Source organism: Halichoerus grypus, chromosome 6 (assembly GCF_964656455.1).
Source record: "Halichoerus grypus chromosome 6, mHalGry1.hap1.1, whole genome shotgun sequence".
Taxonomy (NCBI): Eukaryota; Metazoa; Chordata; class Mammalia; order Carnivora; family Phocidae; genus Halichoerus; species Halichoerus grypus.
In genome coordinates, this window is record NC_135717.1 from 25,160,995 (window position 1) to 25,184,122 (window position 23,128).

The window sequence follows — 23,128 nt, forward strand, 5'->3', positions numbered from 1 at the left end:
AAAGATTTAATAAATGAAAGATTAATGAAGAGGAGCAAAGTGAGAGATTAAAAATACAGGAGAAAAGATTTAATGGATGGGAGATTAATGAGAAGGGCTCCTAAGAGAAGGACAGAGAAAAGAGCAGGCTCCACAGAGGTTGTGGGGAGGGGACTGGACTTTGAGAGGTGGAGGGGCCTGTGTGCCAGCTCAGGACTAAGCACTCCACACACTTCACCTGTACCATCTCATTTATATTCCAACAATTTTGTGATGTAGTAATTATTAAAACTCCCATTTTACAGATAAAGAAACTGAGGCTCGGGGTAGCAAGTAAACCACAAATAAATGTTGAACGTGGGATAAGAAACTAGATTTCTCATTTTCCAAGGACTCTGTTTTTAAACACTTCAATAAATTGAGCAACAACAACACACACACACACAGTCACACACACACACACACACACACACACACACACACACACACACCAACTACCTGGCTCTGGCAGATCCAGGATCCAGGATACCTGAGCTTACTCTGGTTGCTTTAATTTCTTAAAATGTGTTTTCAGGGTCCCAAGTCCACAAAATCTGATCCATAGGCCTGGGGGAAGGGCTTGGAATCTGCATTTTCTTCAAGGTTTCATCAAATGTGATTTAGATACCGTGATGGATTCAGTGCTCCACACTTTGAGAAACCCAGAACCAGGGTTATATTGTGCTTATGGGACCCTCTGCTAAATAAAATATTTTTCAGCAGGGTCCAGCTTTTGAGTTTGAAACATGAGTTTCTTCTAGGAGTTTGTCAATACCAGAAGGTTAGTCTTCTTACCTGTTCAACAACCTTGGGGTCAAACTGGGGCAGATGATGGACAAAGAGTGTAGCCCCTGCTGTCCATGGTTCCAACAGGCACCCAAAGACAGCCAGAATCCAGCCTGTGTCTGAAAGGCACCAGAAGATATCAGATGTCTTCAGTTGCAGCAATTTCCTGCTAACTCCAAAATACAGTGGCCTCAGGTATGTGATTGATCATGAGAGAACGTGATCAAGGGCTGGGGACTCTGGTTTTCAGGTGGTGCCCCACCCCTCATCCTCAGTGCATGTGGTTTGCGTGGGGCTCCAGACACACTCCCACACCAGGTCCCTAGAGTATGCCAAATCCTATTTTCTGGCATGTGTGCCTTCAACTGGTTTAGTTATAATTATCCTTAAGGCTGGGAATATGGGGACAAAATCTGTAGCTCTTTTCTTGGATTTGACTCTGTTACTGATATAGTCCTAGATAATGTTGGCCATTTGGGGATAACAAGAGATAATAAGCCTTTCTGAGAAGAGCATCAAAACACAGCAGAAACAGGGCTGACAGATGGAGAGACGAAAACCTAATCCAGAGACTCTCTAGCTATGTCTGAAGCCAAACCCTGGAGTGCCCTGCCTCATGATCCAATAAATTCCTGTACTCATTTTTTGGCTTAAAGAGGTTTAGATTGGGCTTTCTGTCATTTGTGATGAAGAAAGACAAAGGGAGAGAGAGGGAGACAGGAAGAGGGAGAGAGGGTGAGAGAGAGACTTAATTCTTAATATCCCATCTTGGCAAAGGACTGGAAACAATTAGACAATAGGCAATAATTGGAAGGTGGAGTGGAGAAGGTTTCTCATTTCTATACCCTATCTTACTGCTTCTGAGAGACCTCTGTGTGCATAAGTCCTTGAGAAAACACAACGTTCCCATTAGCAGGAGACGGCTTTAAGGAACTTTACTATTAATAGGGAAGGGCAATCCACCCTCCCTCATCCCAGCTCTCTTAGGATTGTGGCTCACCCGTAAGACGTTACTAGCTAGGAGGATCTGTCTTCTCAGCTTTAGACCCACTACCCACTGAACATCTCTTCTGGGGTGTCTCTCAGGGACCTCAAACTCACTAGATCCTAATCTCTCCTGACTCCCTTGGACTAATTCTTTCTCCTCCAATGTTCTCTGTATTTTAGTGAATGTCATTACTGTCCATGAAACTGTCCAAGCCCAAAATCTGAGAGTCAACCTTGACTGGCCCCTCTCTTATCTTCCACATCTAGCCAATAGATCCTGTCCATTTTACCTCCTAAAATCTCAAATATGTTAACTTCCTTCATGTCTCTGACACTTTCGCCAAGCCACCACCATCTTGGATTATTCTAAGACCCTCCAACTGGTCTAACTCCATTCTGATTTTTCCCAACCCATTCTCCATATTGCAACTACAGTGATCTTTTATCTTTTTTTTCTTTTTCTTTCTTTCTTTCCTTCCCTCTTTCTTTTTCTTTCCTTCCTTCTTTCTTCTTTCTTTCTTTCTTTCTTTCTTTCTTTCTTTCTTTCTTTCTTTCTTTCTCTTGGGAGAGAGAGCGTGCATGTGCACAAGTGGGAAGTAGGTGGGGAGGGGAGAGAGAGAGAATCTCAAGCAGGCTCCACGTTCAGCACAGAGCCCAATGTGGGGCTCGATCTCAGGACCCTGGATCATGACCTGAGCAGATGCTTCACTGATTGAGCCACCCAGCTACTGCCACAGTGATCTTTTCAAAACACAAATCTGATCAGGTCTTTCCCTTGCTAAAATATGTCACATTGCTCTAATACCTCCCCTCTCTCTCTCTCTCAAAAACAAACAAACAAACAACCCTCTAAACGCTACACTAAGGCCCACGAGATCCTACAAGATCTGGGGCCCTGCTTACTTTCCCAACTCCTCCCGTCTATCCCTTACCCCACACTCTGAGCACCAGCTACCCTCAAATCTCAGTAGTTCTATAAATGCTACTTTTTATATCTTTGTGCCTTTGCTCTTGTTATTCAGACTGCACAGAAAGAACTCCCCTTCTTCCCACCCCCATTCCTCCAGGGTTTTGCTATTCAGTTGTTATCACTGTGTAACTTTGCATCAGCACAGATAGCCGAGGTCCACCAGATACCTCCTGGCACCCTCTGGTCTGGTTAATAAGTTAGGAAATATATTGAACTTGTTTTGGTCTGAATATTACTCTGGGGGAGGGGCAGAGGGGAGAAGAGGCTTAGTTTAAAATTGATTAAATGATTAACCCAAGGCTACAGCTTCAGCCTCCATGATTGTTTGTTCTAGATTAGGGACAGTGGCATGGTGTGGCTTGGTTCCAGGTATTATTTTCCCTAACAGCTCATAATTGGGTAACTCCAAGCTTCATTTGTCCATAACTGGGGAGAGGAAAGGACCTGTTGTTTCAGGTTACATTGTTAGCACATTCTCTCCTTCCCCACCAAACCCTGAGTCAACTGACAGGGACACCTCCTGTCAAGGTGCTCAGGCAGGACCTAAATATGCCTCCTTTGTCATCAGAGGCCTCTGTCAGCAAATGGTTAGGATTCCCAGCATTTACCTCTCAGATTTTCATCAGTCTGAACCAAAGAGCACAGAAGGGAGAAGCAGGATGGAGTCAATTTTGCTTAGAGCTCTTTTCCCAACCCACATGTTCACTCACACACATGCACACACCACCCCAGATGTGTGGCCCAGCCCATAACTCAATGCCTTCTTTCCTACCTTGAAGGGAAAGAGGATCACAAGGCAAATCCATGACTGTGTTTTGCCATCTTGGGGAAGCCTGTGGTCCCACTTGTAAAGAAGATGGCCATTGGGTCCAGAGTCTTTGACTTAATACAGGTATGATCTGGGAAGGCTGATCTGCAAAGGGATTCAGTACAAAAGGGGAGAAGTCATATTTCCTGCTTTTTCATTCCCAGAGAAGCAAAAGGAACAATATGAGGCTTGGAGTCAGAAAAATGGAGGTTTCTAACACTGGAGGGGAAACCAGTTCTCCCAGTGTTAGGAATCAAATGGAGTTTGAGAGTGAGTTAGATAAGTAGGCTGACATCTCTTCATTTAAAAAGGGGGGAAATACAGTGGATTGTTTTGCATGTAACAAACACTGAAATAGCACTTCCAGGCAGTGCTCTAAGTGATTTACAAATAAGAACTCATTCAATCTTCAGACCAACCCTAAAAGGCAAGTACTGCTCTTATTGTTCCCATTCTGTGGATGAGAAAACTGAGGCTCAGAAAGGTTTTTCATAACTTGCCTGAAGACATGTAGCCAGCAAGTGGTCCAGCCAGGATTCAAATTCACTCAGTTTGATCCAAAGACTATGCTGTTAATCACACTGCTAAGCTTGTTTTTTACATGAACCAACTTAATAGGAATTTCACCCCATAATCTTGGCAATGAGGGGTGGGGAAGAGAAAATGAGGATGCACATTTGCCCTGGTGTAAGCTTGAGATGGAGGGTAGAATCTGTAGGGTACCCTAGTGTACCTTGATTCTTGGGGACTTCTCCTAGACTGGGAGTCTCTTGGGCTTATAAATGCAAGTTCCCTATGGTGTTTGATTGGAGAAACTGCAAACGATCCCAAGGCTGCAGGACACACTGACTCTTGCTGTGATATAATTGTGGCAATTTAAGGGAGTTTTAGAGAATATTCTTTATTTACACCATTTTCTTTTAATTGTCTGACTTTAAAATCCAGTGTAAGGTGTGACTTCAGTGTGATATTTGCCTTTTGAGGCTGAAGTAAAGGACTTTAAAAACTGAGGGGTTACTTCAAGAAAACAAACCCAGCATGGTTTGTGGGTGATATGAAAAATGCCTGAAGATCTACAGAATCAGAGTTTTGGAGGTGGAAGTGGTCTTACTTACCTCCAACACTTCCCTAACCTTTCCTGCAAGGTGTCCCTAAAGTTATGCAACCTCTAAGAGATGGAAAACGTTTGCTCCCCAAACTGCCTGACAGCCACAGCCCCAATTTTTCTTACAGTCTCAAGCTTTCCCTTAAAAATTCATCCTTTAATCTTTCATTCAACCTCTTCATATATTTATTTTTTATATAAACATAATATTTCAGATTCCCTACCTACAAGGAAGACACAACACAACAACCCTCTAACTTTATACATCTCCTTTGCACGGGGTTGATAATACTTTAGTGACAGAGGCATGGAAGTTCAATACCCTTATTTTACAGATAAAACAATTGCATCCAAGGAAGGGGAAGGGACCAGCCCAGGGTCACACAGCAAATCAGTGGCATAACTGGGAAGAGAAGGTTTCCGCCATCAGACCTGGTGAGTCTCCTCCCACTGGTTGTTTGTCTACCAGCACTTGGGAGTGAATGGCCTTCCCCTGCCCTTCCTTAGAAAGCACATTCATCAGAACAGAAACTCACTTAATCAATGATCGTAAGTCCAGCCACCCTTGATGGCTATGGTCAGATATCAGGAGCTTTGTTTTCAGAGTAGGACACTTGGAAGCTAAAGAATCCACCTCTGAGGCAAGGGTATCTGTGGTCACGATGCCCTTGGCTTTGGACACTTGTAATAGGTAGAGAATGTCCTTGGCCTTCAACTGGATGGTTCCTGGCATGAAGATTATTCCTGGGAATGAAAAAGGAAATTTTGGGCTTCAGGCTTGGCCTATTTGCATAGAAATCCACTAGCCTCTTGCTGTGCAAAGTATGGTCCACGGACCAGCACCATCAGCACCACCTAAGACACAAAATCTCATGCCCCATCACAAACCTACCGAATCAGAATCTGCACTTTAACAAGGTCTCCAAGCGATTCCTACGCACATTGAAATTTGAAAAGCCTGCCCTGACCTCTACTACTCTAGATGGATCTGGCCAGGAGACTGGTGGATCCTACTTTACACAGGATCTGGGACTAAGCATGTAAGTAGGACAGTGTCCCTGACATTAGGATTAGCTGCATCCCTACCTCCATTTTTTTCGTCTCATTTCCTCCTCTGTCAGTCCCTTGTGTCTCTTGAATCTCCTCTCCCTCACTCTGCATATCTAAATTTAACTACATTATCCTTTGAACTGCCCTGCTTTCCCTTCCATCTTCTATCACCAACAATTAGTTCAAGTCTTCATGTGCCCCTGTTGGGTTCTAATCTCTCCACCACGTGCGTTCTCATCTCTCCACCAGGTGTCTTGTCCTGAGTCTTCCTACTACCCAACTTCCATATTATTACCTGTTCAGGTTCCACAGAACACCGACTTTTCCCACTCCGCTTTTCTTCTCTTCACCAGCACCTGTACCCTCTCTCCAGGAAAACACCATACTCTCCCCAACACTGAAGGCACTGCCCACCCTCCACCTTTCTCTCCTGCAAATCTATTCACTATTTCAATATGGCTGTTCTTCACACAGGCTTCTCCTGACTCCTGCCTTCTGCCCATTCTTGGAATTCTCTTCCTTTGCTTCTATCCCTCTTTAAATCTGCCTATACCAGAGGGCTAAGCTCATGTCTGGATTTCCCATGGGCCATCTCTTAGCTCTACAGATGACATGGCTTCTCTATACTCTCTCTGCCATTGCTGTTAATTCTTCATTCCACATGACCTTGATGGATTAATCTAGTATTTTATTGGTGAGAGACTATATGAACATGCATCATAAAGCAAATCAAAAGAGAATCCATGAGTCCCACACCAATTCTAAATTACATAAAAAGATAGGCAATTAAACAGGAAAGGGAAATAGCCACAGAATGCTAACTAATAAATGTAGAAAGAATAATATGTAGAAAATTTTCATATAAAACGACCATAATATTATTCAATTCAATCAAGAATCATTAACGGATTCTCAAGTCATAGGGTGAAAGACAATTGGAGAACAGGATACTCAACACAGTCTCATAAGTATTACTTACTAACTATAAAGGGACAAGATGCCTTGCAAAGGTGTTTGTAAATATCACTGATGATAGGACAAACCAACTTGATGTATCCCCTGATGTAAAGCACTGAGATAGGCAAATTGTCCTTTTAGTACTCCTACTAAAAATGTTTAACTGAATGTAATCCTGAGAAAAGAGTCAGAAACACAAATTTTGTGGGATCTTCTGCAAAACAACTGGCTTAGACATTTCCAAAATGTGGTCATACAGAAAAGTCCAGATTGAAGGAGATTGAGGAGACGTGAAACTTAATGCAATGCATGATCCTCTACTGGATTTTGGATTCAAACAAAAAAATTAAAGAATTTTGTCTATGGATGTATCAGTGTTAGATGTCTTGTGTGACAACTCTGTTGTGGTTAGGTGAGGAGAATATCTTGGATCATAGCAGATGCATACTCCAGTGTTTATGGGTGTTTATCTGGTGTTTATGGATGTCACAATGTCTGCAACTGATACTTAAATGACTCAGTGTGAGGGTACGTGCACCCCGATGTTTATAGCAGCAATGTCCACAATAGCCAAACTGTGGAAAGAGCCAAGATGTCCATCGACAGATGAATGGATAAAGAAGATGTGGTATATATATACAATGGAATATTATGCAGCCATCAAAAGGAATGAGATCTTGCCATTTGCAACGACGTGGATGGAACTGGAGGGTATTATGCTGAGTGAAATAAGTCAAACAGAGAAAGACATGTATCATATGACCTCACTGATATGAGGAATTCTTAATCTCAGGAAACAAACTGAGGATTGCTGGAGTGGGGGGTGGGATGGGAGGGATGGGGTGACTGAGTGATGGACACTGGGGAGGGTATGTGCTCTGGTAAGCGCTGTGAATTGCGCAAGACTGTTGAATCTCAGATCGGTACCTCTGAAACAAATAATGCAATATATGTTAAGAAAGAAAAAAAAGAAGAAGAAGAATGTAGCAGGAGGGGAAGAATGAAGGGGGGGGAAATCGGAGGGGTAGACGAACCATGAGAGACGATGGACTCTGAAAAACAAACTGAGGGTTCTAGAGGGGAGGGGGTTGGGAGGATGGGTTAGCCTGGTGATGGGTATTGAGGAGGGCACGTTCTGCATGGAGCACTGGGTGTTATGCACAAACAATGAATCATGGAACACTATATCTAAAACTAATGATGTAATGTATGGGGATTAACATAACAATAAAAAATTTTTAAAAAAAGAGTACACTTATGATAAAAAAAAATAAATGACTCAGTGTGGGAGGAGTGCAAAATGTTAACAACGGATGGATCTTTTTTTCTTTATTTTTTTAAAATTTAAATTCAATTAATTAACATATAGTGTATTATTAGTTTCAGAGGTAGAGTTCAGTGATTCATCAGTCTTATATAACATGCAGTGCTCATTACCTGATGGATCTTTGAAAAAAAGAATGAGACTATGCAGGAGAAAGTGTGTGTGTGGATGATTTAGAGAGTTATGACACTGTGTTTGAGGGTGTGTAAGTATGAAAGAGAGAGTGAGTGAGAAGGAGTAAAAGAATATTTGAGGGAGTCTGAGAAAGACAAAGACTGTGCAGAATATGAAAAAAGTTAGGGGAATATTAATATTTCAGGACCAATTCGCTCTGGGCCAGACCTAAAGTCTGTTGGGGTCTCTTTCAGTCACTGACCTGCTCGGATGCAGCCTATGGCCACCAGCCACCACTCAGGCACTCAAGGCAGAATCAAGGCTAGACGGTCTCCCTGCTGCAGGCCACAGGTCTGGGTGAAGACATTGGCTGCATGGCGGGATAGGTCTGTCAACTCTCTGAAACTCCACTTCAGTTCATCCCCTTGGTTATTCACCCACGACAGGGCTGGGTTTGGACCTCTCTTGCCCTCCTGGTCAAGATCATACACCATGTGTTACTTCCTACTTCAAAGGAAAAGGGCACTTATTTGGCCAATCTACTACCAAAGACACATTCCAGTGAAAATGTAGCTCGAGGACTGAGATCCCATTTTAAAGCATTTATAGAACCAAGAAAAGTTGGGGATAGGGTGTGATCCAGCCAACTTCTTCTGGTCTACTGTCACCACCTCCTCTCAAGTCACATAAAACCATGAATAGCCTTCATGTCACCTATTAAAGCCTTAAAATTTCATTTCCCCATGTGTCTGTCTTAGTTCCATATGGACAGTAGGTTCTCCTCTGTGCCTCAGTTTTCTCATCTATGAAATGGGTACAATACTACCTAGAAGGTAGTAAAGTTTAAATTAGTTATTTAAACAGGTAAAGTGTATATGACAGTGCCTGGTACATCGTAGGTGCTCAATAAAATTACTATCATTATTATTACAACAGAACAAGAGACTAATCTAATTCCTGAATATTTGGGGGAGTTTATTTTTAAAATTAAGATACCTCTAGAGGTGAAATAAGCAAGAAGACAGACCTGGAAGCTCCCAGGTAACCCTTGTTCCCTTACAGAAACATCAGGTAATCAACAGACTAAAATAGCTTTGTAGGAACTCTAGAAATAGTCAAGGATCTATGGCAACCAACAAATGTCCAAATGATAAAAATTCATATTCAGAATGGTAAGAAATTTTATGTTGTTTTTGTTTACCTTTGCCCCATCCCCTCTCTGGTGTTGTGAAGTATGATCGGGGGAAGCCACCCGATTCCCAGCCCCTCCCTTGGGACAGAAGAAAAGACTGGAATTTGTTTCAACATTCTGGCTTGTCAGGACAGGTTTCTGCCTCATCTGACTTGGGAGCTCAGATAGGAATGGTGACCTAGTTTGAATATCAGTTGGAGGTGTCTGAAAGCAGTGGCAGATGCCACAATGAATGGAAACTGTAGATCGTGGCCACCTCAGAGAAGGGGGGGACAGGGCAGACTACAGACAGAGGAAGGCAATATAACATCTAGGGCCCCAAGAAGAAGCACGTATGAGACTTTTAAGGAAATTAAAACATGAAAAAGTAGCAATGTATTTGGTAAAATTGAGAAAAAAGCACATGCATAGGCCTAGGAAAGACAAATGCCCGAGACCTTAAGTTTTCATATGGTTAGATTACTGAAGGCCTTTCTCTGCAAAGAACCAGCTGCAAAGACAGAGACTGGCTGCTTTTTTCAAATATCCAATTTTCAACAACCAGATCACAAGGCCATGTTGCCCATTTGAAGGAATAAAACAAATCTCCAGAAACTGACCCTAAAGAGACACAGGTTTCAGTTATTAGACAGAGACTTTAAAATGATTGTCTTAAACATGCTGAAAGAGCTAAAGGAAAATGACAAAGAACTAAAGCAAATCAGAAAAACAATATATGAACAAAATAAGAACCAAACAGAAATTCAGGATCTGAAAAATACAATAACTGAATTGAAAACTTTACCAGATGGATTCAACAACAGACTCAGTCAGACAGAAGAAAGAATCAGTGAACTTGAACACAAGTCATTTTAAATTATGGAGTCTGAGGGGCAAAAAGGATAAAAACGATGAAGAGAAGTGAATAGAGCCCAAGGGACATAGTATATAAACAATCAGAGCAATATACACATTATGGGAGTCCTAGAAGAAGAAGAAGAGAGAGAGAAAGGAGCAACGAGCTTATTTGAAGAAATAATGGCTGAGAAAAAGCAAAACCATATTTGCATTAAATACAGATTTATATAGTAGTATTCATTCATTCATCCATCCATTCATTCATTCATTCAGTATATGGATATACAAATACAAAAGGCTCAATGACTCCAAATAAGAAAGCCCAAAGAGACCCACACAGAGACACACTGCAATCAAACTACAAAAGCCAAAGACAGAAAGCAGCAAGAGAAAAGTGACTCATCATGTATAAATCTTTAATGAGATTATTAGTGGGTAGCAGACCAGAAGACAGTGGGATTATATATTTAAAGTGGTGGGGGAAAACCTGTCAATCCAGAAATTCTATATTCAGCAAAACTGTCCTTCAAAAATGAGGGAAAAATTAGGTCAGATAAATAAAAATTGAGGGAATTCCTTACCAAAAATTGATGGCCTATAAGTTCATTTCTCTATAAGAAATGCTAAAAGGAAGGGCACCTGGGTGGCTCAGCTGGTTAAGTGTCTGACTTTGGCTCACGTCATGATCTCAGGGTTCTGGGATCGGCCTGCATTGGGCTCCTCAATCAGTGAGGAGTCTGCTTATCCCTGTCCCTCTGCCCCTCAACCTGCTCGTGCTCTCTCTCTCTCGAATAAATAAAATATTAAAAAAAAAAAATGCTAAAAGGAGTCCAAGTTGAAATAAAAGGACGTCACACAGTAGCTTGAATACAAAAATATAAAGTTCTTTGATAAATACATGGACAAATATAAAAACCAATATTATTGTAATTTTGGTTTGAGACTCCAACTGTTACTGTTTTGCAGTATTTAAAAGACAAAAGCATAGAAAATAATCATAGTTCTATGTTAACGAGTACACAATATATAAATATGTAATTTGTGACATCAATAACACAACATGGGGAGGTAAGAGGGAGCTGGAAAAGATTAGGGGTTTTGTATGCAAATGAAGTTGTTATTAGTTTAAAATAGATTGTTATAACTTTAAGATGTTATATGTAATCCCCATGGTAACCACAGAAATTATCTACAGAATATACACAAAGGGAAATGAGAAGGGAATCAAAACATATCATTACGAAAAAATCAACTAAAGACAAAGAAAGGCAGTAAGAGAGGAAATGAGAGACCAAAAGCTATGACATCAAAAAAAAAACAATTAACAATATGGTAATAGTAAGTCTTTACTTATCAGTAATTACTTTAAATGTAAGTGCACTAAATTCCCCAAACTAAACTAAAATCCCCAAAAGACATAAATTGACAGAATGGATTAAAAAAAGAAAACAGGATCCAACTATATACTATCTACAAAACTGTTATTTCTAAATGATGGAATATGATAAAACCATACAAACACTTTCAGAAATTGTTTTGGAATAAAAATTTCACAATACAATATTAATTTTAAAAAGCAATATTACATTATAATCCAAATGTTTACAGTAGTATCCATTCATTCATTCAATACATATTTACTAAATTCTCATTATCTGTTAGGCACTGTTCTTAGACCAAAGGATACAATGGTGAACAAGATATACATATACACACATATGTACATGGTTTTCAATATTTTTTTAAAGATTTTATTTATTTATTTGAGAGAGAGAGCAGAGAGGGAGGGGGAGAGGGAGAAGCAGACTCCCGCTAAGCAGGGAGCCCGATATGGGACTCGATCCCAGGACCCTGAGATCATGACCTGAGCTGAAGGCAGACAACCAACTGAGCCACCCAGGCACCCTGGTTTTAAATATTTACAGCCAATTATCACTTTTTGTTTAAGTAAAATTTCTTATTTTCCTTAAGTTTTCTATAATGAGCATGCTTTTTAAAAAGATTTTATTTTTTTAATTAATTTCCAAAGCATGTCCAGAGTAAAAGTGCAGGCAATGCAGAATCTTATGAACAGAAAAATTTCTTGTAAATAGAAAAATGCCTTCAAGTGTCCCATCACATTTTCACTACCTGAAGGTCAACACTGATAATTATCTGGTGTATATTCTTCCAGCAATTTTTTCCCACATATGTGCAAACCTGATCCCATCATATTTGCCCCATATGATTGGAACAAAAGAGTGTATCTCACCTGAGATAAGGTAAGGTTAATATATATGTATATTCACATGTAAGTATTCATATTTATGAAAAAAACAGTGTTATGAAACAATTCTTGCCCAACAGATTACAGAATATTTAGCAAGTGTAATGACTAGTTATGTACATTACATGAGGGGAGCCGAGTATGTAATATTATTGTAGGAGTTTTAAAAATGATGGAAAAGCTGGTAGAAAACATTTGTTGCTCAGAACTCAGGCAGTATTTTAGACCCTAACTCTTACAACTTGAAGAAGATATTGCTTACACAGTGATGGATTTTTGTGTTAAGGATTAATCTGATGATGTGATACTCACATAAAGCTGTTTTCCAAGAAGATAGAAACACCCTCTAAACTTGGAGTTGAAATTTAAATTTTATGTGGTAATGTTTGAAGCCAAAGGAAATTGTGAAATAGTTTCAAAAGATAAAATGCTTAGTATTTAACTTAGCAATAAAAAGGATGAACAACAAATACATAGGGATAAATCTCAAAAATAATAATGTTGAATCAAAGAAATCAGACACAAAAGGGTGCATCTTGTATTATTCCATTTCTATGAAACCCTAGGAAAGAGAAATATAATCTCCAGTAGCAGCTGATCAGTGGTTGCCTGGGGCTCAGAGTGGGGTGGGGTAGGGACTGACTAGGAAAGAACAAAAGGAAACTTCTGGGGTAACAGAAATGTTCTAAAACTCCAAGTTTACACTAAAAAGGTGTGCATTTCATTCTATGTAAATTATACATCAACATAGTTGATTTAAATAAACAAAAACCTACATAGCTACTCTTTGCTAATCTCTAACTAAAATATACTTTGAAGAAGGAAAATTGGAAAGGTAGATCAATTACTTTAAGTATTCAAAAATGAGATGATTCTTTCGGAATATCAGAACACATGAGAGGGGCACCTGGGTGGCTCAGTTGGTTAAGTGTCTACCTTCAGCTCAGGTCATGATCTCAGGGTCTTGGGATGGAGTTCCATGTGGGGCTCCCTGCTCAGCAGGGAGTCTGCTTCTCCCTCTCCCTCTGCTCCTTCCCCCTGCTTGTGCTCTTATCTCTCTCAAATAAATAAATAAAATCTTTAAAAAAAAACACACACACAAAAAACAAACAAACATGTAAGAGTTTATGGCCTATAGAAAAAATTGCCTCAGTCTTATTTACAATGAAATATAAGTTGAAATTCAATGTTTTCCATAAATTAATGATGGAATATGATAGACTAATAGAATTTATATCCTAATTGACATAGATAGAACATTTTGCCTAATAATGATATAATTCACATTCTTTTCCATTGCATTTGGAACATTTACCAACCTCAAAAAATCTCAAAAGTTTAAAATAGAGTATGTTTTCTGACCACAGTGGAATTAAGCTAGGAATCATTAACAACAAGGAAATGAGAAACCCACCCCCAAGTATGTGGAAACTAACAATATATTTCTACATAATCTATCAGTCAGAGAAGGATCATAAGGCAAATAGAAAATATTTTCAACTGAGTGATAATAAAATATGACATATCAAAATTTGTACAATGCACCTAAAAGGAATGCTTAGTGGAAATTTGTATTTTCAAATGCATACATTAGAAAAGAAGGCAGGCCCGAAAGCTTCCACATCAAGAAGCCGAAAAAAGAAATCAAAGGAAATCAAATCAAAGGAAAATAGGAGGAAGGAAATAATAAAGATAAGAGTGTGCATCAGTGGAATGGAAAACAAATAACACAACTGAGAATCAGTGAAGCCAAAGCTGGTTTTGAAAAGATAAATAAAATTGATAAACTCCTAGGAAGACTTTTCAAGGGAAAAAAGAGAATAAAGATATTAACAATATTAGAAATGAAAAAGTGTATGCAATTACAATTCTTTTTTTTTAAAGATTTTATTTATTTGTCAGAGAGAGAGGGAGAGAGAGAGTGAGAGAGTGCAAAAGCAGAGGGAGCGGCCAGCAGAGGGGAGAAGTAGGCTCCCCGCTGAGCAAGGAGCCTGATCTGGGACTCATCCCAAGGATCCTAGGACCCTGGGGGATCATGACCTGAGCCAAAGGCAGATGCTTAACCAACTGAGCCACCCAGGCGTCCTTGCAATTACAATTCTTACAGACATTAAAATAGCAACAAGAGGAAAAATATGAATAATTTTATGCCAATAAATTTGACAACTAGTATGAAATGAACAAATTGCTAAAAAAAAAAAAAAATTCAGCTCGCCAAAACTGATAGAATCAAAATCTTAATAACCTTGTATCTATTAAAGAAGTTAAATCCATTCTAAAAGCTTTCCTGCAATGAAAACTCCAGATTTCATGTCTAAAAGTTTTGGTGTGCATACTAAGTGTATTAAGAGTTTGACTTGAAAAACGGATGCTTTTAAATAAGTTGAGATAATCTTGTTTTTCTACCAGCAGTGGCAAACTCAGAGGTTACAGGGGCTGGGCAAGTAACATAAATGAGAGAAGCCTGGCCACGTCCCTCTGGGATAAACTGGAGAGCCAGGTGTCTCTCAACGGGGAGCAGCCATTCAGCTCTACCAAATGATTGTTGCAATATAGGAATGAATGTTTAGTATTATGAGATGTGCCTTTACAAAAGAAACCCCAAAGCCCGATTCTGGTTCCTGCACTCTGTTGCTTTCTCTGCATGAGGGCTCCTCGGGCCAAAGCCTTCCCTCTTCGCATCTACGTATTTACAACCCATCCGTGAGAAAGCTAACAGCCCATTGCTAAATACAACCAAGTTATGGCCAGACACCAACATTGCTTATCTTGTGCTGGCTGTGCAGGGAGCTGATGCGTTCAAATTCATTCAACAAATAGTTAAATGTGCCAGGTTTGTTCTACATGCTGGGGTACCACAGTTAACAAAACAGTAAAAATTCCACTCGCTCATTGAACTTACATTCTAGTGACGCTGAACCTACTCATGTATCAGAGTTACAAAACATACAGACTTTTTGTGAATACCATGGAGGATTCCTTTATGGGATGCTGGGATAAAAGTCTAATAGTTTTAAAAGCACATGAGGACCCTTTTAAACTGTACAGGTCCTAGGAATGTTGCTAAATTCTTGTGTAAAATTACAGAATTACGGGCGCCTGGGTGGCTCAGTCAGTTAAGCGTCTACCTTGGACTCAGGTCATGATCTCTGGGTCCTGGGATCGAGTCCTGAGTCTGCTCAGCAGGGAGTCTGCTTCTCCCTCTCCCTCTGCCACTCCCCCCACCCTGCTTGTGCTCTTGCTCTCTCTCTTTCTAATGAAAAAAAAAAAAAGTCTTCAAAAATTACAGAATTCAATTTAGGAGCAACAAAAAACAGAGTCACTGACTCAGAGAAATCTAGGCAGAACTGACTGTTGAATAGTAAGGAGCTTGGAATGTTTGGCAGTTCATAAATTAATTTCTTTGGGGAAATATGGGACAAAGAGCCAGGCGATATGGGGTAATGTCATTCATCTGTTTGTGGATGTTTGTTCAGCTTTGTGGCTAATATCCATTTGACTCTATTGAGCAATGTGTAATATTAAGGTGCATCAAGGGTGGTAAGAAGAATTTGCTTCTGTTATGATTTTTGTCAAAACAAACAAAATGTAACTCCACTAACACTGTATTCACCTTTCCTAAGACATGAAGTGGGGAATCACTGTCTAAAGAGAAAAAATGAAGATTTGTACATTTTGTTAACTTTCCTATCCCCATTATCTAGAATAGTAATTGGCACATGGTAGGGGCTCACTAAGTCTTAGCTGAATGAATGAATGAATGAATGAATGAATTTGGACAGAATGTGACCTCTTGTGAACAGATTTGGGAGGCTGTTCCAGGAATCAATTAAAGTTGTGTGTACCATCTTAGGAGCCTAGAGTAACAAAGGATTTAATTTCCAAGAATAGTCAGGGGTTATAAATTGGTGGTCTGTATTCCATGCTTGGACATATGTTGTCTGGCTTACCAGGTACTCTCTTTTGTCTTATAACAAATTCTTTGCCAACACACACACACACACACACACACACACACACACAGAAGATTTCGCAAAAAAATGTTGGATTTCTAACATATTTTACGAGTAAAATACGTTGAAATGTGAGTTAAAATAAATAAATCTATTCTGGTTTTGGTTGTGTTGTTGTTTGGGCCATGGATCAGTTCTTGCATGATACCTGTTAAGTTGTAAGGGAGGTCCAGGAAGCCAGAGTGGACTGCAGTGGGCCCTCTGAAGGGTCTTTCATAGAAACAACGTCAAGACCTATGGGGCTTGTTAGTCAGGTTTCAAAATTTTTATTCCACCAATGTTTATTGAAGGACAGCTAGAGCTAGGTGACAGGCACCATGCACCACTAGAGAGACACTGATCATGATCAAGGAAAATGGAAAAGTGAAAACGGAGAGATGAGAAGTGCTGTGAGAATAAATATTAAGGGGATGAGGATCCTGGGGGGGGTGGGGAGAATTTGGAGACATGGAGAAATTGGCAAGGATTGACATGAAGATATAAAACCCAACAAAGATGAAGCATCCCTGGGGTCTATTTACTTGGTGGTTGTCTCCATGGGTTGATGCACTAACTAACTATAAGGACTATATAAAGATAAATCAGGGGAAAAGTGATGGTATCCCTTCTTCCTCTCTACCTCCTCCCTCTCCAGCCTGTCTCATGGTTCAAAAGTTCTTAACTAGATTACTGGTCAGCGCAAAGACAAAAGTCATTTTAGAGTCTGAAGGCAGAGATGTTTGGCATCACCAGATTGTGAGACCAGGTTAAATAAAGTATTATAGACTTAGCCTGGACCCAAATTCTGTTCCTTCATTTATTGGGTATGTGGTGGTTTCTGAGTGTTATTTAAACCCTTGGAACCTTGGTTTTCTTGTCTGGAAAATGGGGATGATGAGAGTGCCCATCTAATCATAGTATTAAATGCAAAGTGCCTGACATGGCATATAAAAAATGCTTTACCTAATTGAGCCCTCTATTTTACTTGGTGTTACTATGGAAATTCAGAGAAAGGAAAAAGAAGGAGGTGGGGAGGAAGCCCCCATGGTAGTTGAATACTAACATAAATGCAGGTTCATGGGAAATTTAAAATTACATGAACTTCCTCTTTTTTGGTAAAAATATATCATTTTACTATTTATGACCTCCGGCTATATGTTACAAGTGTAGGTTAAACTTTCTCTACCCTTCTCTTTTTTAAAAAATTTTATTTTATTTTATTTCAATTCAATTAATTAACATATTAGCTTCCTGACTCCATCTTATATTAACTCTCTGATCTGTCTCTTGGGGAAAGACAAACCGAGCACCTGGGTTTTTCTGCAGAGACGTGTAACCTCTAGACTTTCTTCTCTGGACAGACCCTAAAGCCATGCTCAAGTAGGCAGTTGATAGGGAGGAATACAGTTGCACTTGACATCCTCACAGAACGACAGATGACAGGACTTGCTATAGATGCCAGATGCTCATGTGTACAATCAGGTGATCTGTCCTTTCCCTATGAGTGTAGCCTGAAGTTAAGCCGAAGTTTGATGAGACAAATGCCAGTTAGGCTCATAGTCTCATTAGGTGAAGGTAAGAATTCAGACTAACATCAACTTGCTGACCTTGTGAACAGAAACTTTGCACTTGGTCACAATTATGTGATATTTTCACCCACCATCTTGTTTGTTTCTTAAATGAGATTATCCCCATTTCACAGATAAGACCACTGAGGCTCAGAGAAGTGAGAAAGTGGCCAGGCTGAGAATTGAACCCCCAAACATGAGCTTTTCCCACAACAATGGTAACCTGATACAGAAGCCTTTCCTGATTCTGTGCCCCTCAGCCTACTAGGAGCATGATGAGGCCAGTGAGGCCATTCCTGTCCTCACCTCCCATCATGGGTGGCTCCTTACCTTCTCCATTTGAGTCCAGTAGTCTAGGACATCACTTGCAAAGTTAAATTCCTCGGGTACACTGTAGTCATTCCATCTCGGGGCTCCAACCCCTGATAAAGCCTGGCAGCGAAGGTACCCAGGGGCAGGGTGAAAGCCACGGTAGGGTTTGCGGATGCCCCAGAGGACCCGGAAACTCATCAGCCACTGCATGGTGGGCAGTCCTCAGGAAGCCGGCACAGAATTTTCACGTCACTACCTGCCTTGGGAAGAGATGACTGGTCATGGAACGGTAATTTCCTCCACAAAAGGAAGCCAATAGCTTTGTTAGAGTAATAGCTTTGTTTCAGCTCACCAGAATTTGAAAGGCACAAGGCCCATCCACATCTCTACCCCCTCTCTTGTTAATATCCTGTCCTGGGTTCCGTGAGCTAACAATCTTTCCCGCCTGAAACTGGGTTTCTGTCACTTGAGACTATCAGGATACTGACAAATATACATCACCATACTCAGGACAGACCAGACTAATATCACAACACGTTCCCTAAAGGGTCCTTCCCAGGACAACATTCCAGGCAGCTATTTCCAACTCATCAGAGCTGACCCATGAAATGAAACTTGTTTGCCACTCCAGATCCCAACAAAGACCCCTTTTACATGGGAGAAGAAACTTCATTTATTATTATTGAAGTCTGATTGTGAAAATTGGCTTAAGCTAGAACGATCTTTCCATGAGAATGTTGACTGAAGAAAACCACTCCACAAACGGCTTTGAGATCCAATCACTTTACCACCAAAACCAATAAAGCCTCCTCCCCCCTGGTTTCAGCAATCACATAATACTGTTTGACAACAGACCACAGAATAGATCAATAAAACCTGACTCAGTTTATTTTCAGCCAGTTTAGACCAATAATAACCTAACCCCAATTTTGATGCTGCCCCCAGAACCCTACTTCACATTCCTAGCAGGGGGAGGGACTGCTAAATATGCAATTGAGTTAATGTCTGCAGAAAAGAGGATGGATATATGAAAAGTTCATCCCTTAGAGTTTGCTTGTCAGCACAGAACCTTGGGCCACATGACTTAAAGCAATGTCTCCTTTTTAGTGCCTATCAATCAACTGTACCATCTTGTGTTTCATCAGAGCATTTTTGAGCAAGAAAGAGACACTAAGATCTCAGCTGGCCCAGATCTGGCCCTCAGACATATTCCTGTTGGCTCTCGGTCTTTGGAGGAAAAATTTAAATTGTCAACATTTAAACCTTGGGACATTTCATTTAAAAGTCTTGATGGTCTCTCCTGCAAACGTAGAAAGTCTGGCAATACTGGGCCTTTATTTCAAACTGGCACAAATGGCTGGAGCTGAGAATTGTATGCTTCATTGAAAAGGAATGTTCTCCAATTTCACATGGTTACCCACCACTCCTTGTTTTGTCACGCCTACTAGTTTCTCCACTTACTGTACCTGTCAAGCCTCTGGATATTTGAGCTTAAAATATTTGATTTAGACCAACATTCCGAAAGGGGATTTCTCTAAGGTTTCAAGGCAAGTTTAGTCATAGAGCTGGTTCTAAAAGTCTGCCTTCCCTGTTCTTTTGTCTAACACATACCTCCCTCCACAAGCATGAACTGATTCAGAGCAGGAATACAAGACTCACTTGCTATTGTAAGGCACAGGTAAATAAATGACCTCAGGATCTTCTTTAAAAGACCAAGGTCAGTGCAAACAACCCCTGAATAAGTGGCTAAAGACAAAAACCAAAGGGAGAGAAATAATGAGGAAATTAATTAGTCCTTTATTATGGGTTAATTTGCATCCCTTCAAAATTCATCTGTTGAAGTCCTAACCCCCAGTACTTCAGAATGTGACCGTATTTGGAGACAGAATCTTTGCAGAGGTGATTAAGTTAAAATGAAGTCATTAGATGGACCCTAATCCAATATGACCCGTGTCCTTATGAGAAGAGATTAGGGCACAGACACATAGCAGGGAAATGACATGTGAACATGAAAATAGCTATCCACAAGCCAAGGAGTGAAGCCTCAGGAGAAACCAACCCTGCAGATAGCTTGATCTCAGGCTTCTGGCCTTCAGGACTATGAGAAAATAAATTTCTGTTGTTTGAGCCCCCACCCCAGTCTGTGCTACTTTGTTATGGCAGCCCTAGCAAACTAATAACACCTCTTTTAACCAAATAAAACAACTTTGGTATCGTCTTATAAATGTGTTTGCAATTCTAACTTCATCTTCACCACATAAGAGGACCAAACACAGTGCCCAGCTGAGGACTGTGGTAGCCGAGAGTGTGCCCTTAAGAGTGAAACATCATAGCTTCAAATTCCAGCCCCTTCCCCCACCACCTATGTAAATGGACAATTTTCTTAACCTCTGTCTAAAATATGGAAATACTGGCAGCCCCTATTTCCTAAAGTTGTGGGGATGAATGAATGACATCCCTCATAAAGCATTTAGGCACAGACTCAGTACAGATGAGTTCTCCAGAAATGGGAGTTATTATTAGTTACCGCTCCCTCTGGGGAAACTCTCGCTTGCTTAATCTTTGGAATTCGAGTGTAAAGAGAAGGAACAGGAATAAATTAAAGAACAATCTTTTGAACTGCCTTATTTTTTAAAAGATTATTTATTTATTTTAGAGAGAGAGAGAGAATGTGAGTGGGGGGAGGGGCAGGGGGAGAAGGAGAGAAATCCTCAAGCAGACTCCCCGATAAGCATGCTTCATCCCAGGACCCTGAGATCATGATCTGAGCTGAAATCAAGAGTCGGACACCCAGCCCTGACTGAGCCACCCAGGCGCCCCTAGAGTGCTTTAAAGTGCATTCTGAGGTCAGTTTGGCGTTGTGCCTTTGAGAGGTGGCTAGGCTCAGCATTATTTGCCCAGGTACACAGTGCCTTGAAGAGTTCCTGCAACAGAGCTCTAATTTCACAAGTCTTTGGACTGAAAAAGCTAAGTATTTCATGAGGCAACATACTTAGTGTGGTAAAGGGGATCCTGGAGTTACATAGCCAGGTTTGGTTCTGCTGCCTACAGTCTGAGTGATCTTGGCCACTGTTTATGTCTCTGAACCTGAAGACACACTAGTAAATCTACCACCTGACTTCCCTCAGGATTAGTGAGTTAATCTGTATAAATTACATTGCCAGCTATTGTGTCTAATATACAATAAGGGCTCGATAAATATTGAAATGCTCTCTAACTCCCGGCAAATTCTGAAGCCAAACCCCCCGAGTTAGATACTTAAAAAACAAATTTTTTTTTTAAATGAAAGGCATTCACTTTATATAATATGAACCAACTTCTGCAGAGTGGAATTTTGTTTCAAGTGTTCATTTTCTGGGTCTTCCTACTCTCCTCTGTACCCTCCTGCATAGTCCACCACACTCAGAGCCGCCTAACATTAAACAGATCACCCTCTATATGCCAGCCACTGTGCTAGGCATATCACACATATATTCTCATTTATCCTTCTCATTCAATATCACCATCCTCATTTTGCATTAAGGAAACAAAGTGTGAAAGAAGTTAAGAGCCTTGCCCAAAGTCAACCAACCGATAAGTGATGTTGTCAGAACCTGAAATTAGGCCTTTGGATTTTATTTTATTTTTTTAAGATTTTTATTTATTTATTTAACAGAGATAGAGAGAGAGCACAAGTAGGCAGAGCGGCAGACAGAGGGAGAGGGAGAAGCAGGCTTCCCGCCGAGCAGGGAGCCCGATGCGGGGCTCGATCACAGGACCCTGGGATCATGACCTGAGCTGAAGGCAGCCGCTTAACTGACTGAGCCACTCAGGCGCCCCAGGCCTTTGGATTTTAAATTCAGGGCTCTGTAAATATTTTACTGCCCTGTGATAGACACACACACACACACACACACACACACACACACAACACCTCACAAAGAAGCTTTCATTTATCTGCCTTACCTGGCAGTGTCTAGAAAACAGCTGGGCTTTGTCTTGGACTGATACAGAAACAGGGACTTTACATATTCACTTCTCTCTGATCAGTAAAGTTCCCAGGAGTGCACACACAAAAAGGACTGCCCATCTCTGGGGCGGAGAACTTGGCAGGAATCCGACGATTCAGAAGTGGGAGGAGATGCTCAGAACAGGATGGAAAACAATCCCAGCCCTCCACTGAAGAGACAATGGGTTGGAAAAATAAACTATATGAAGTCATTACAGTTCTTGTGGGACAGCTTGTGGTGTGAAGGAACAAAGTCAAATGGAGAATTCTCACTAACTCTGGGGCTAACCTGTTCTCTTTCCCAGCCCCATACCTCCAGTGCTCACATTTAAATGACAGCCAAGTGGCAATGTTGTCTAGTAGTTAACACCTGTGCTCTGGAAGCAGAAAGATGTGAGTTTAAGTAACCAGTCTGCCACCTACCATCTCTTTGACTTTCATTGACCTCCTTTCTCTACCCTCGTTTCCTTATATGTAAAATGGGAAAGATAATAGTGACAACTTATGGTTGTCTCTTATGGTTGTCTTGTTGTTATTGCATTGCTAGGATTAGATGGAATAATTCATGACAAGCACATAGCACAGTGCTTGGCCTAATCAATATTGGCTGTTTTTATTAATTGGGGATTTGGAGAGAAACAGTTCGGTGTAGTAACAAAATGCAAGGTCTTTGGAATCCCAAGGTCTTTGGCTTAAATCCTGGCTCAACCATTTACAAAGTGGCCGATGGACAAGCCATTGGCCTTTTCTAACAAAACAGAGGAGTGTGGTTGTTAATAAGATTTGTTCCTTTGGATCCTTGAAAGAACAGCACCAGGTCAAGTCTGCACAACGTTTGGCTCAGACATGTAGAC

At 40.6% G+C, this 23,128-nt stretch overlaps 1 protein-coding gene across 1 annotated transcript in view; it reads right to left on the reverse strand.

Moving 5' to 3' along the window:
* ACSM1 (acyl-CoA synthetase medium chain family member 1) overlaps nt 1-22,324 on the reverse strand; it is a 41,823-nt gene extending 19,499 nt beyond the window's left edge. Inside the window, 6 exon segments of the mRNA XM_036080824.2 lie at nt 814-973; nt 3,534-3,674; nt 5,211-5,418; nt 8,382-8,592; nt 18,305-18,546; nt 22,232-22,324. Of these exon segments, the coding sequence (XP_035936717.2) occupies nt 814-973; nt 3,534-3,674; nt 5,211-5,418; nt 8,382-8,592; nt 18,305-18,496 (912 nt within the window). The 5' untranslated portion in view covers nt 18,497-18,546; nt 22,232-22,324.
* Between the last annotated feature and the right edge of the window lie 804 nt (nt 22,325-23,128).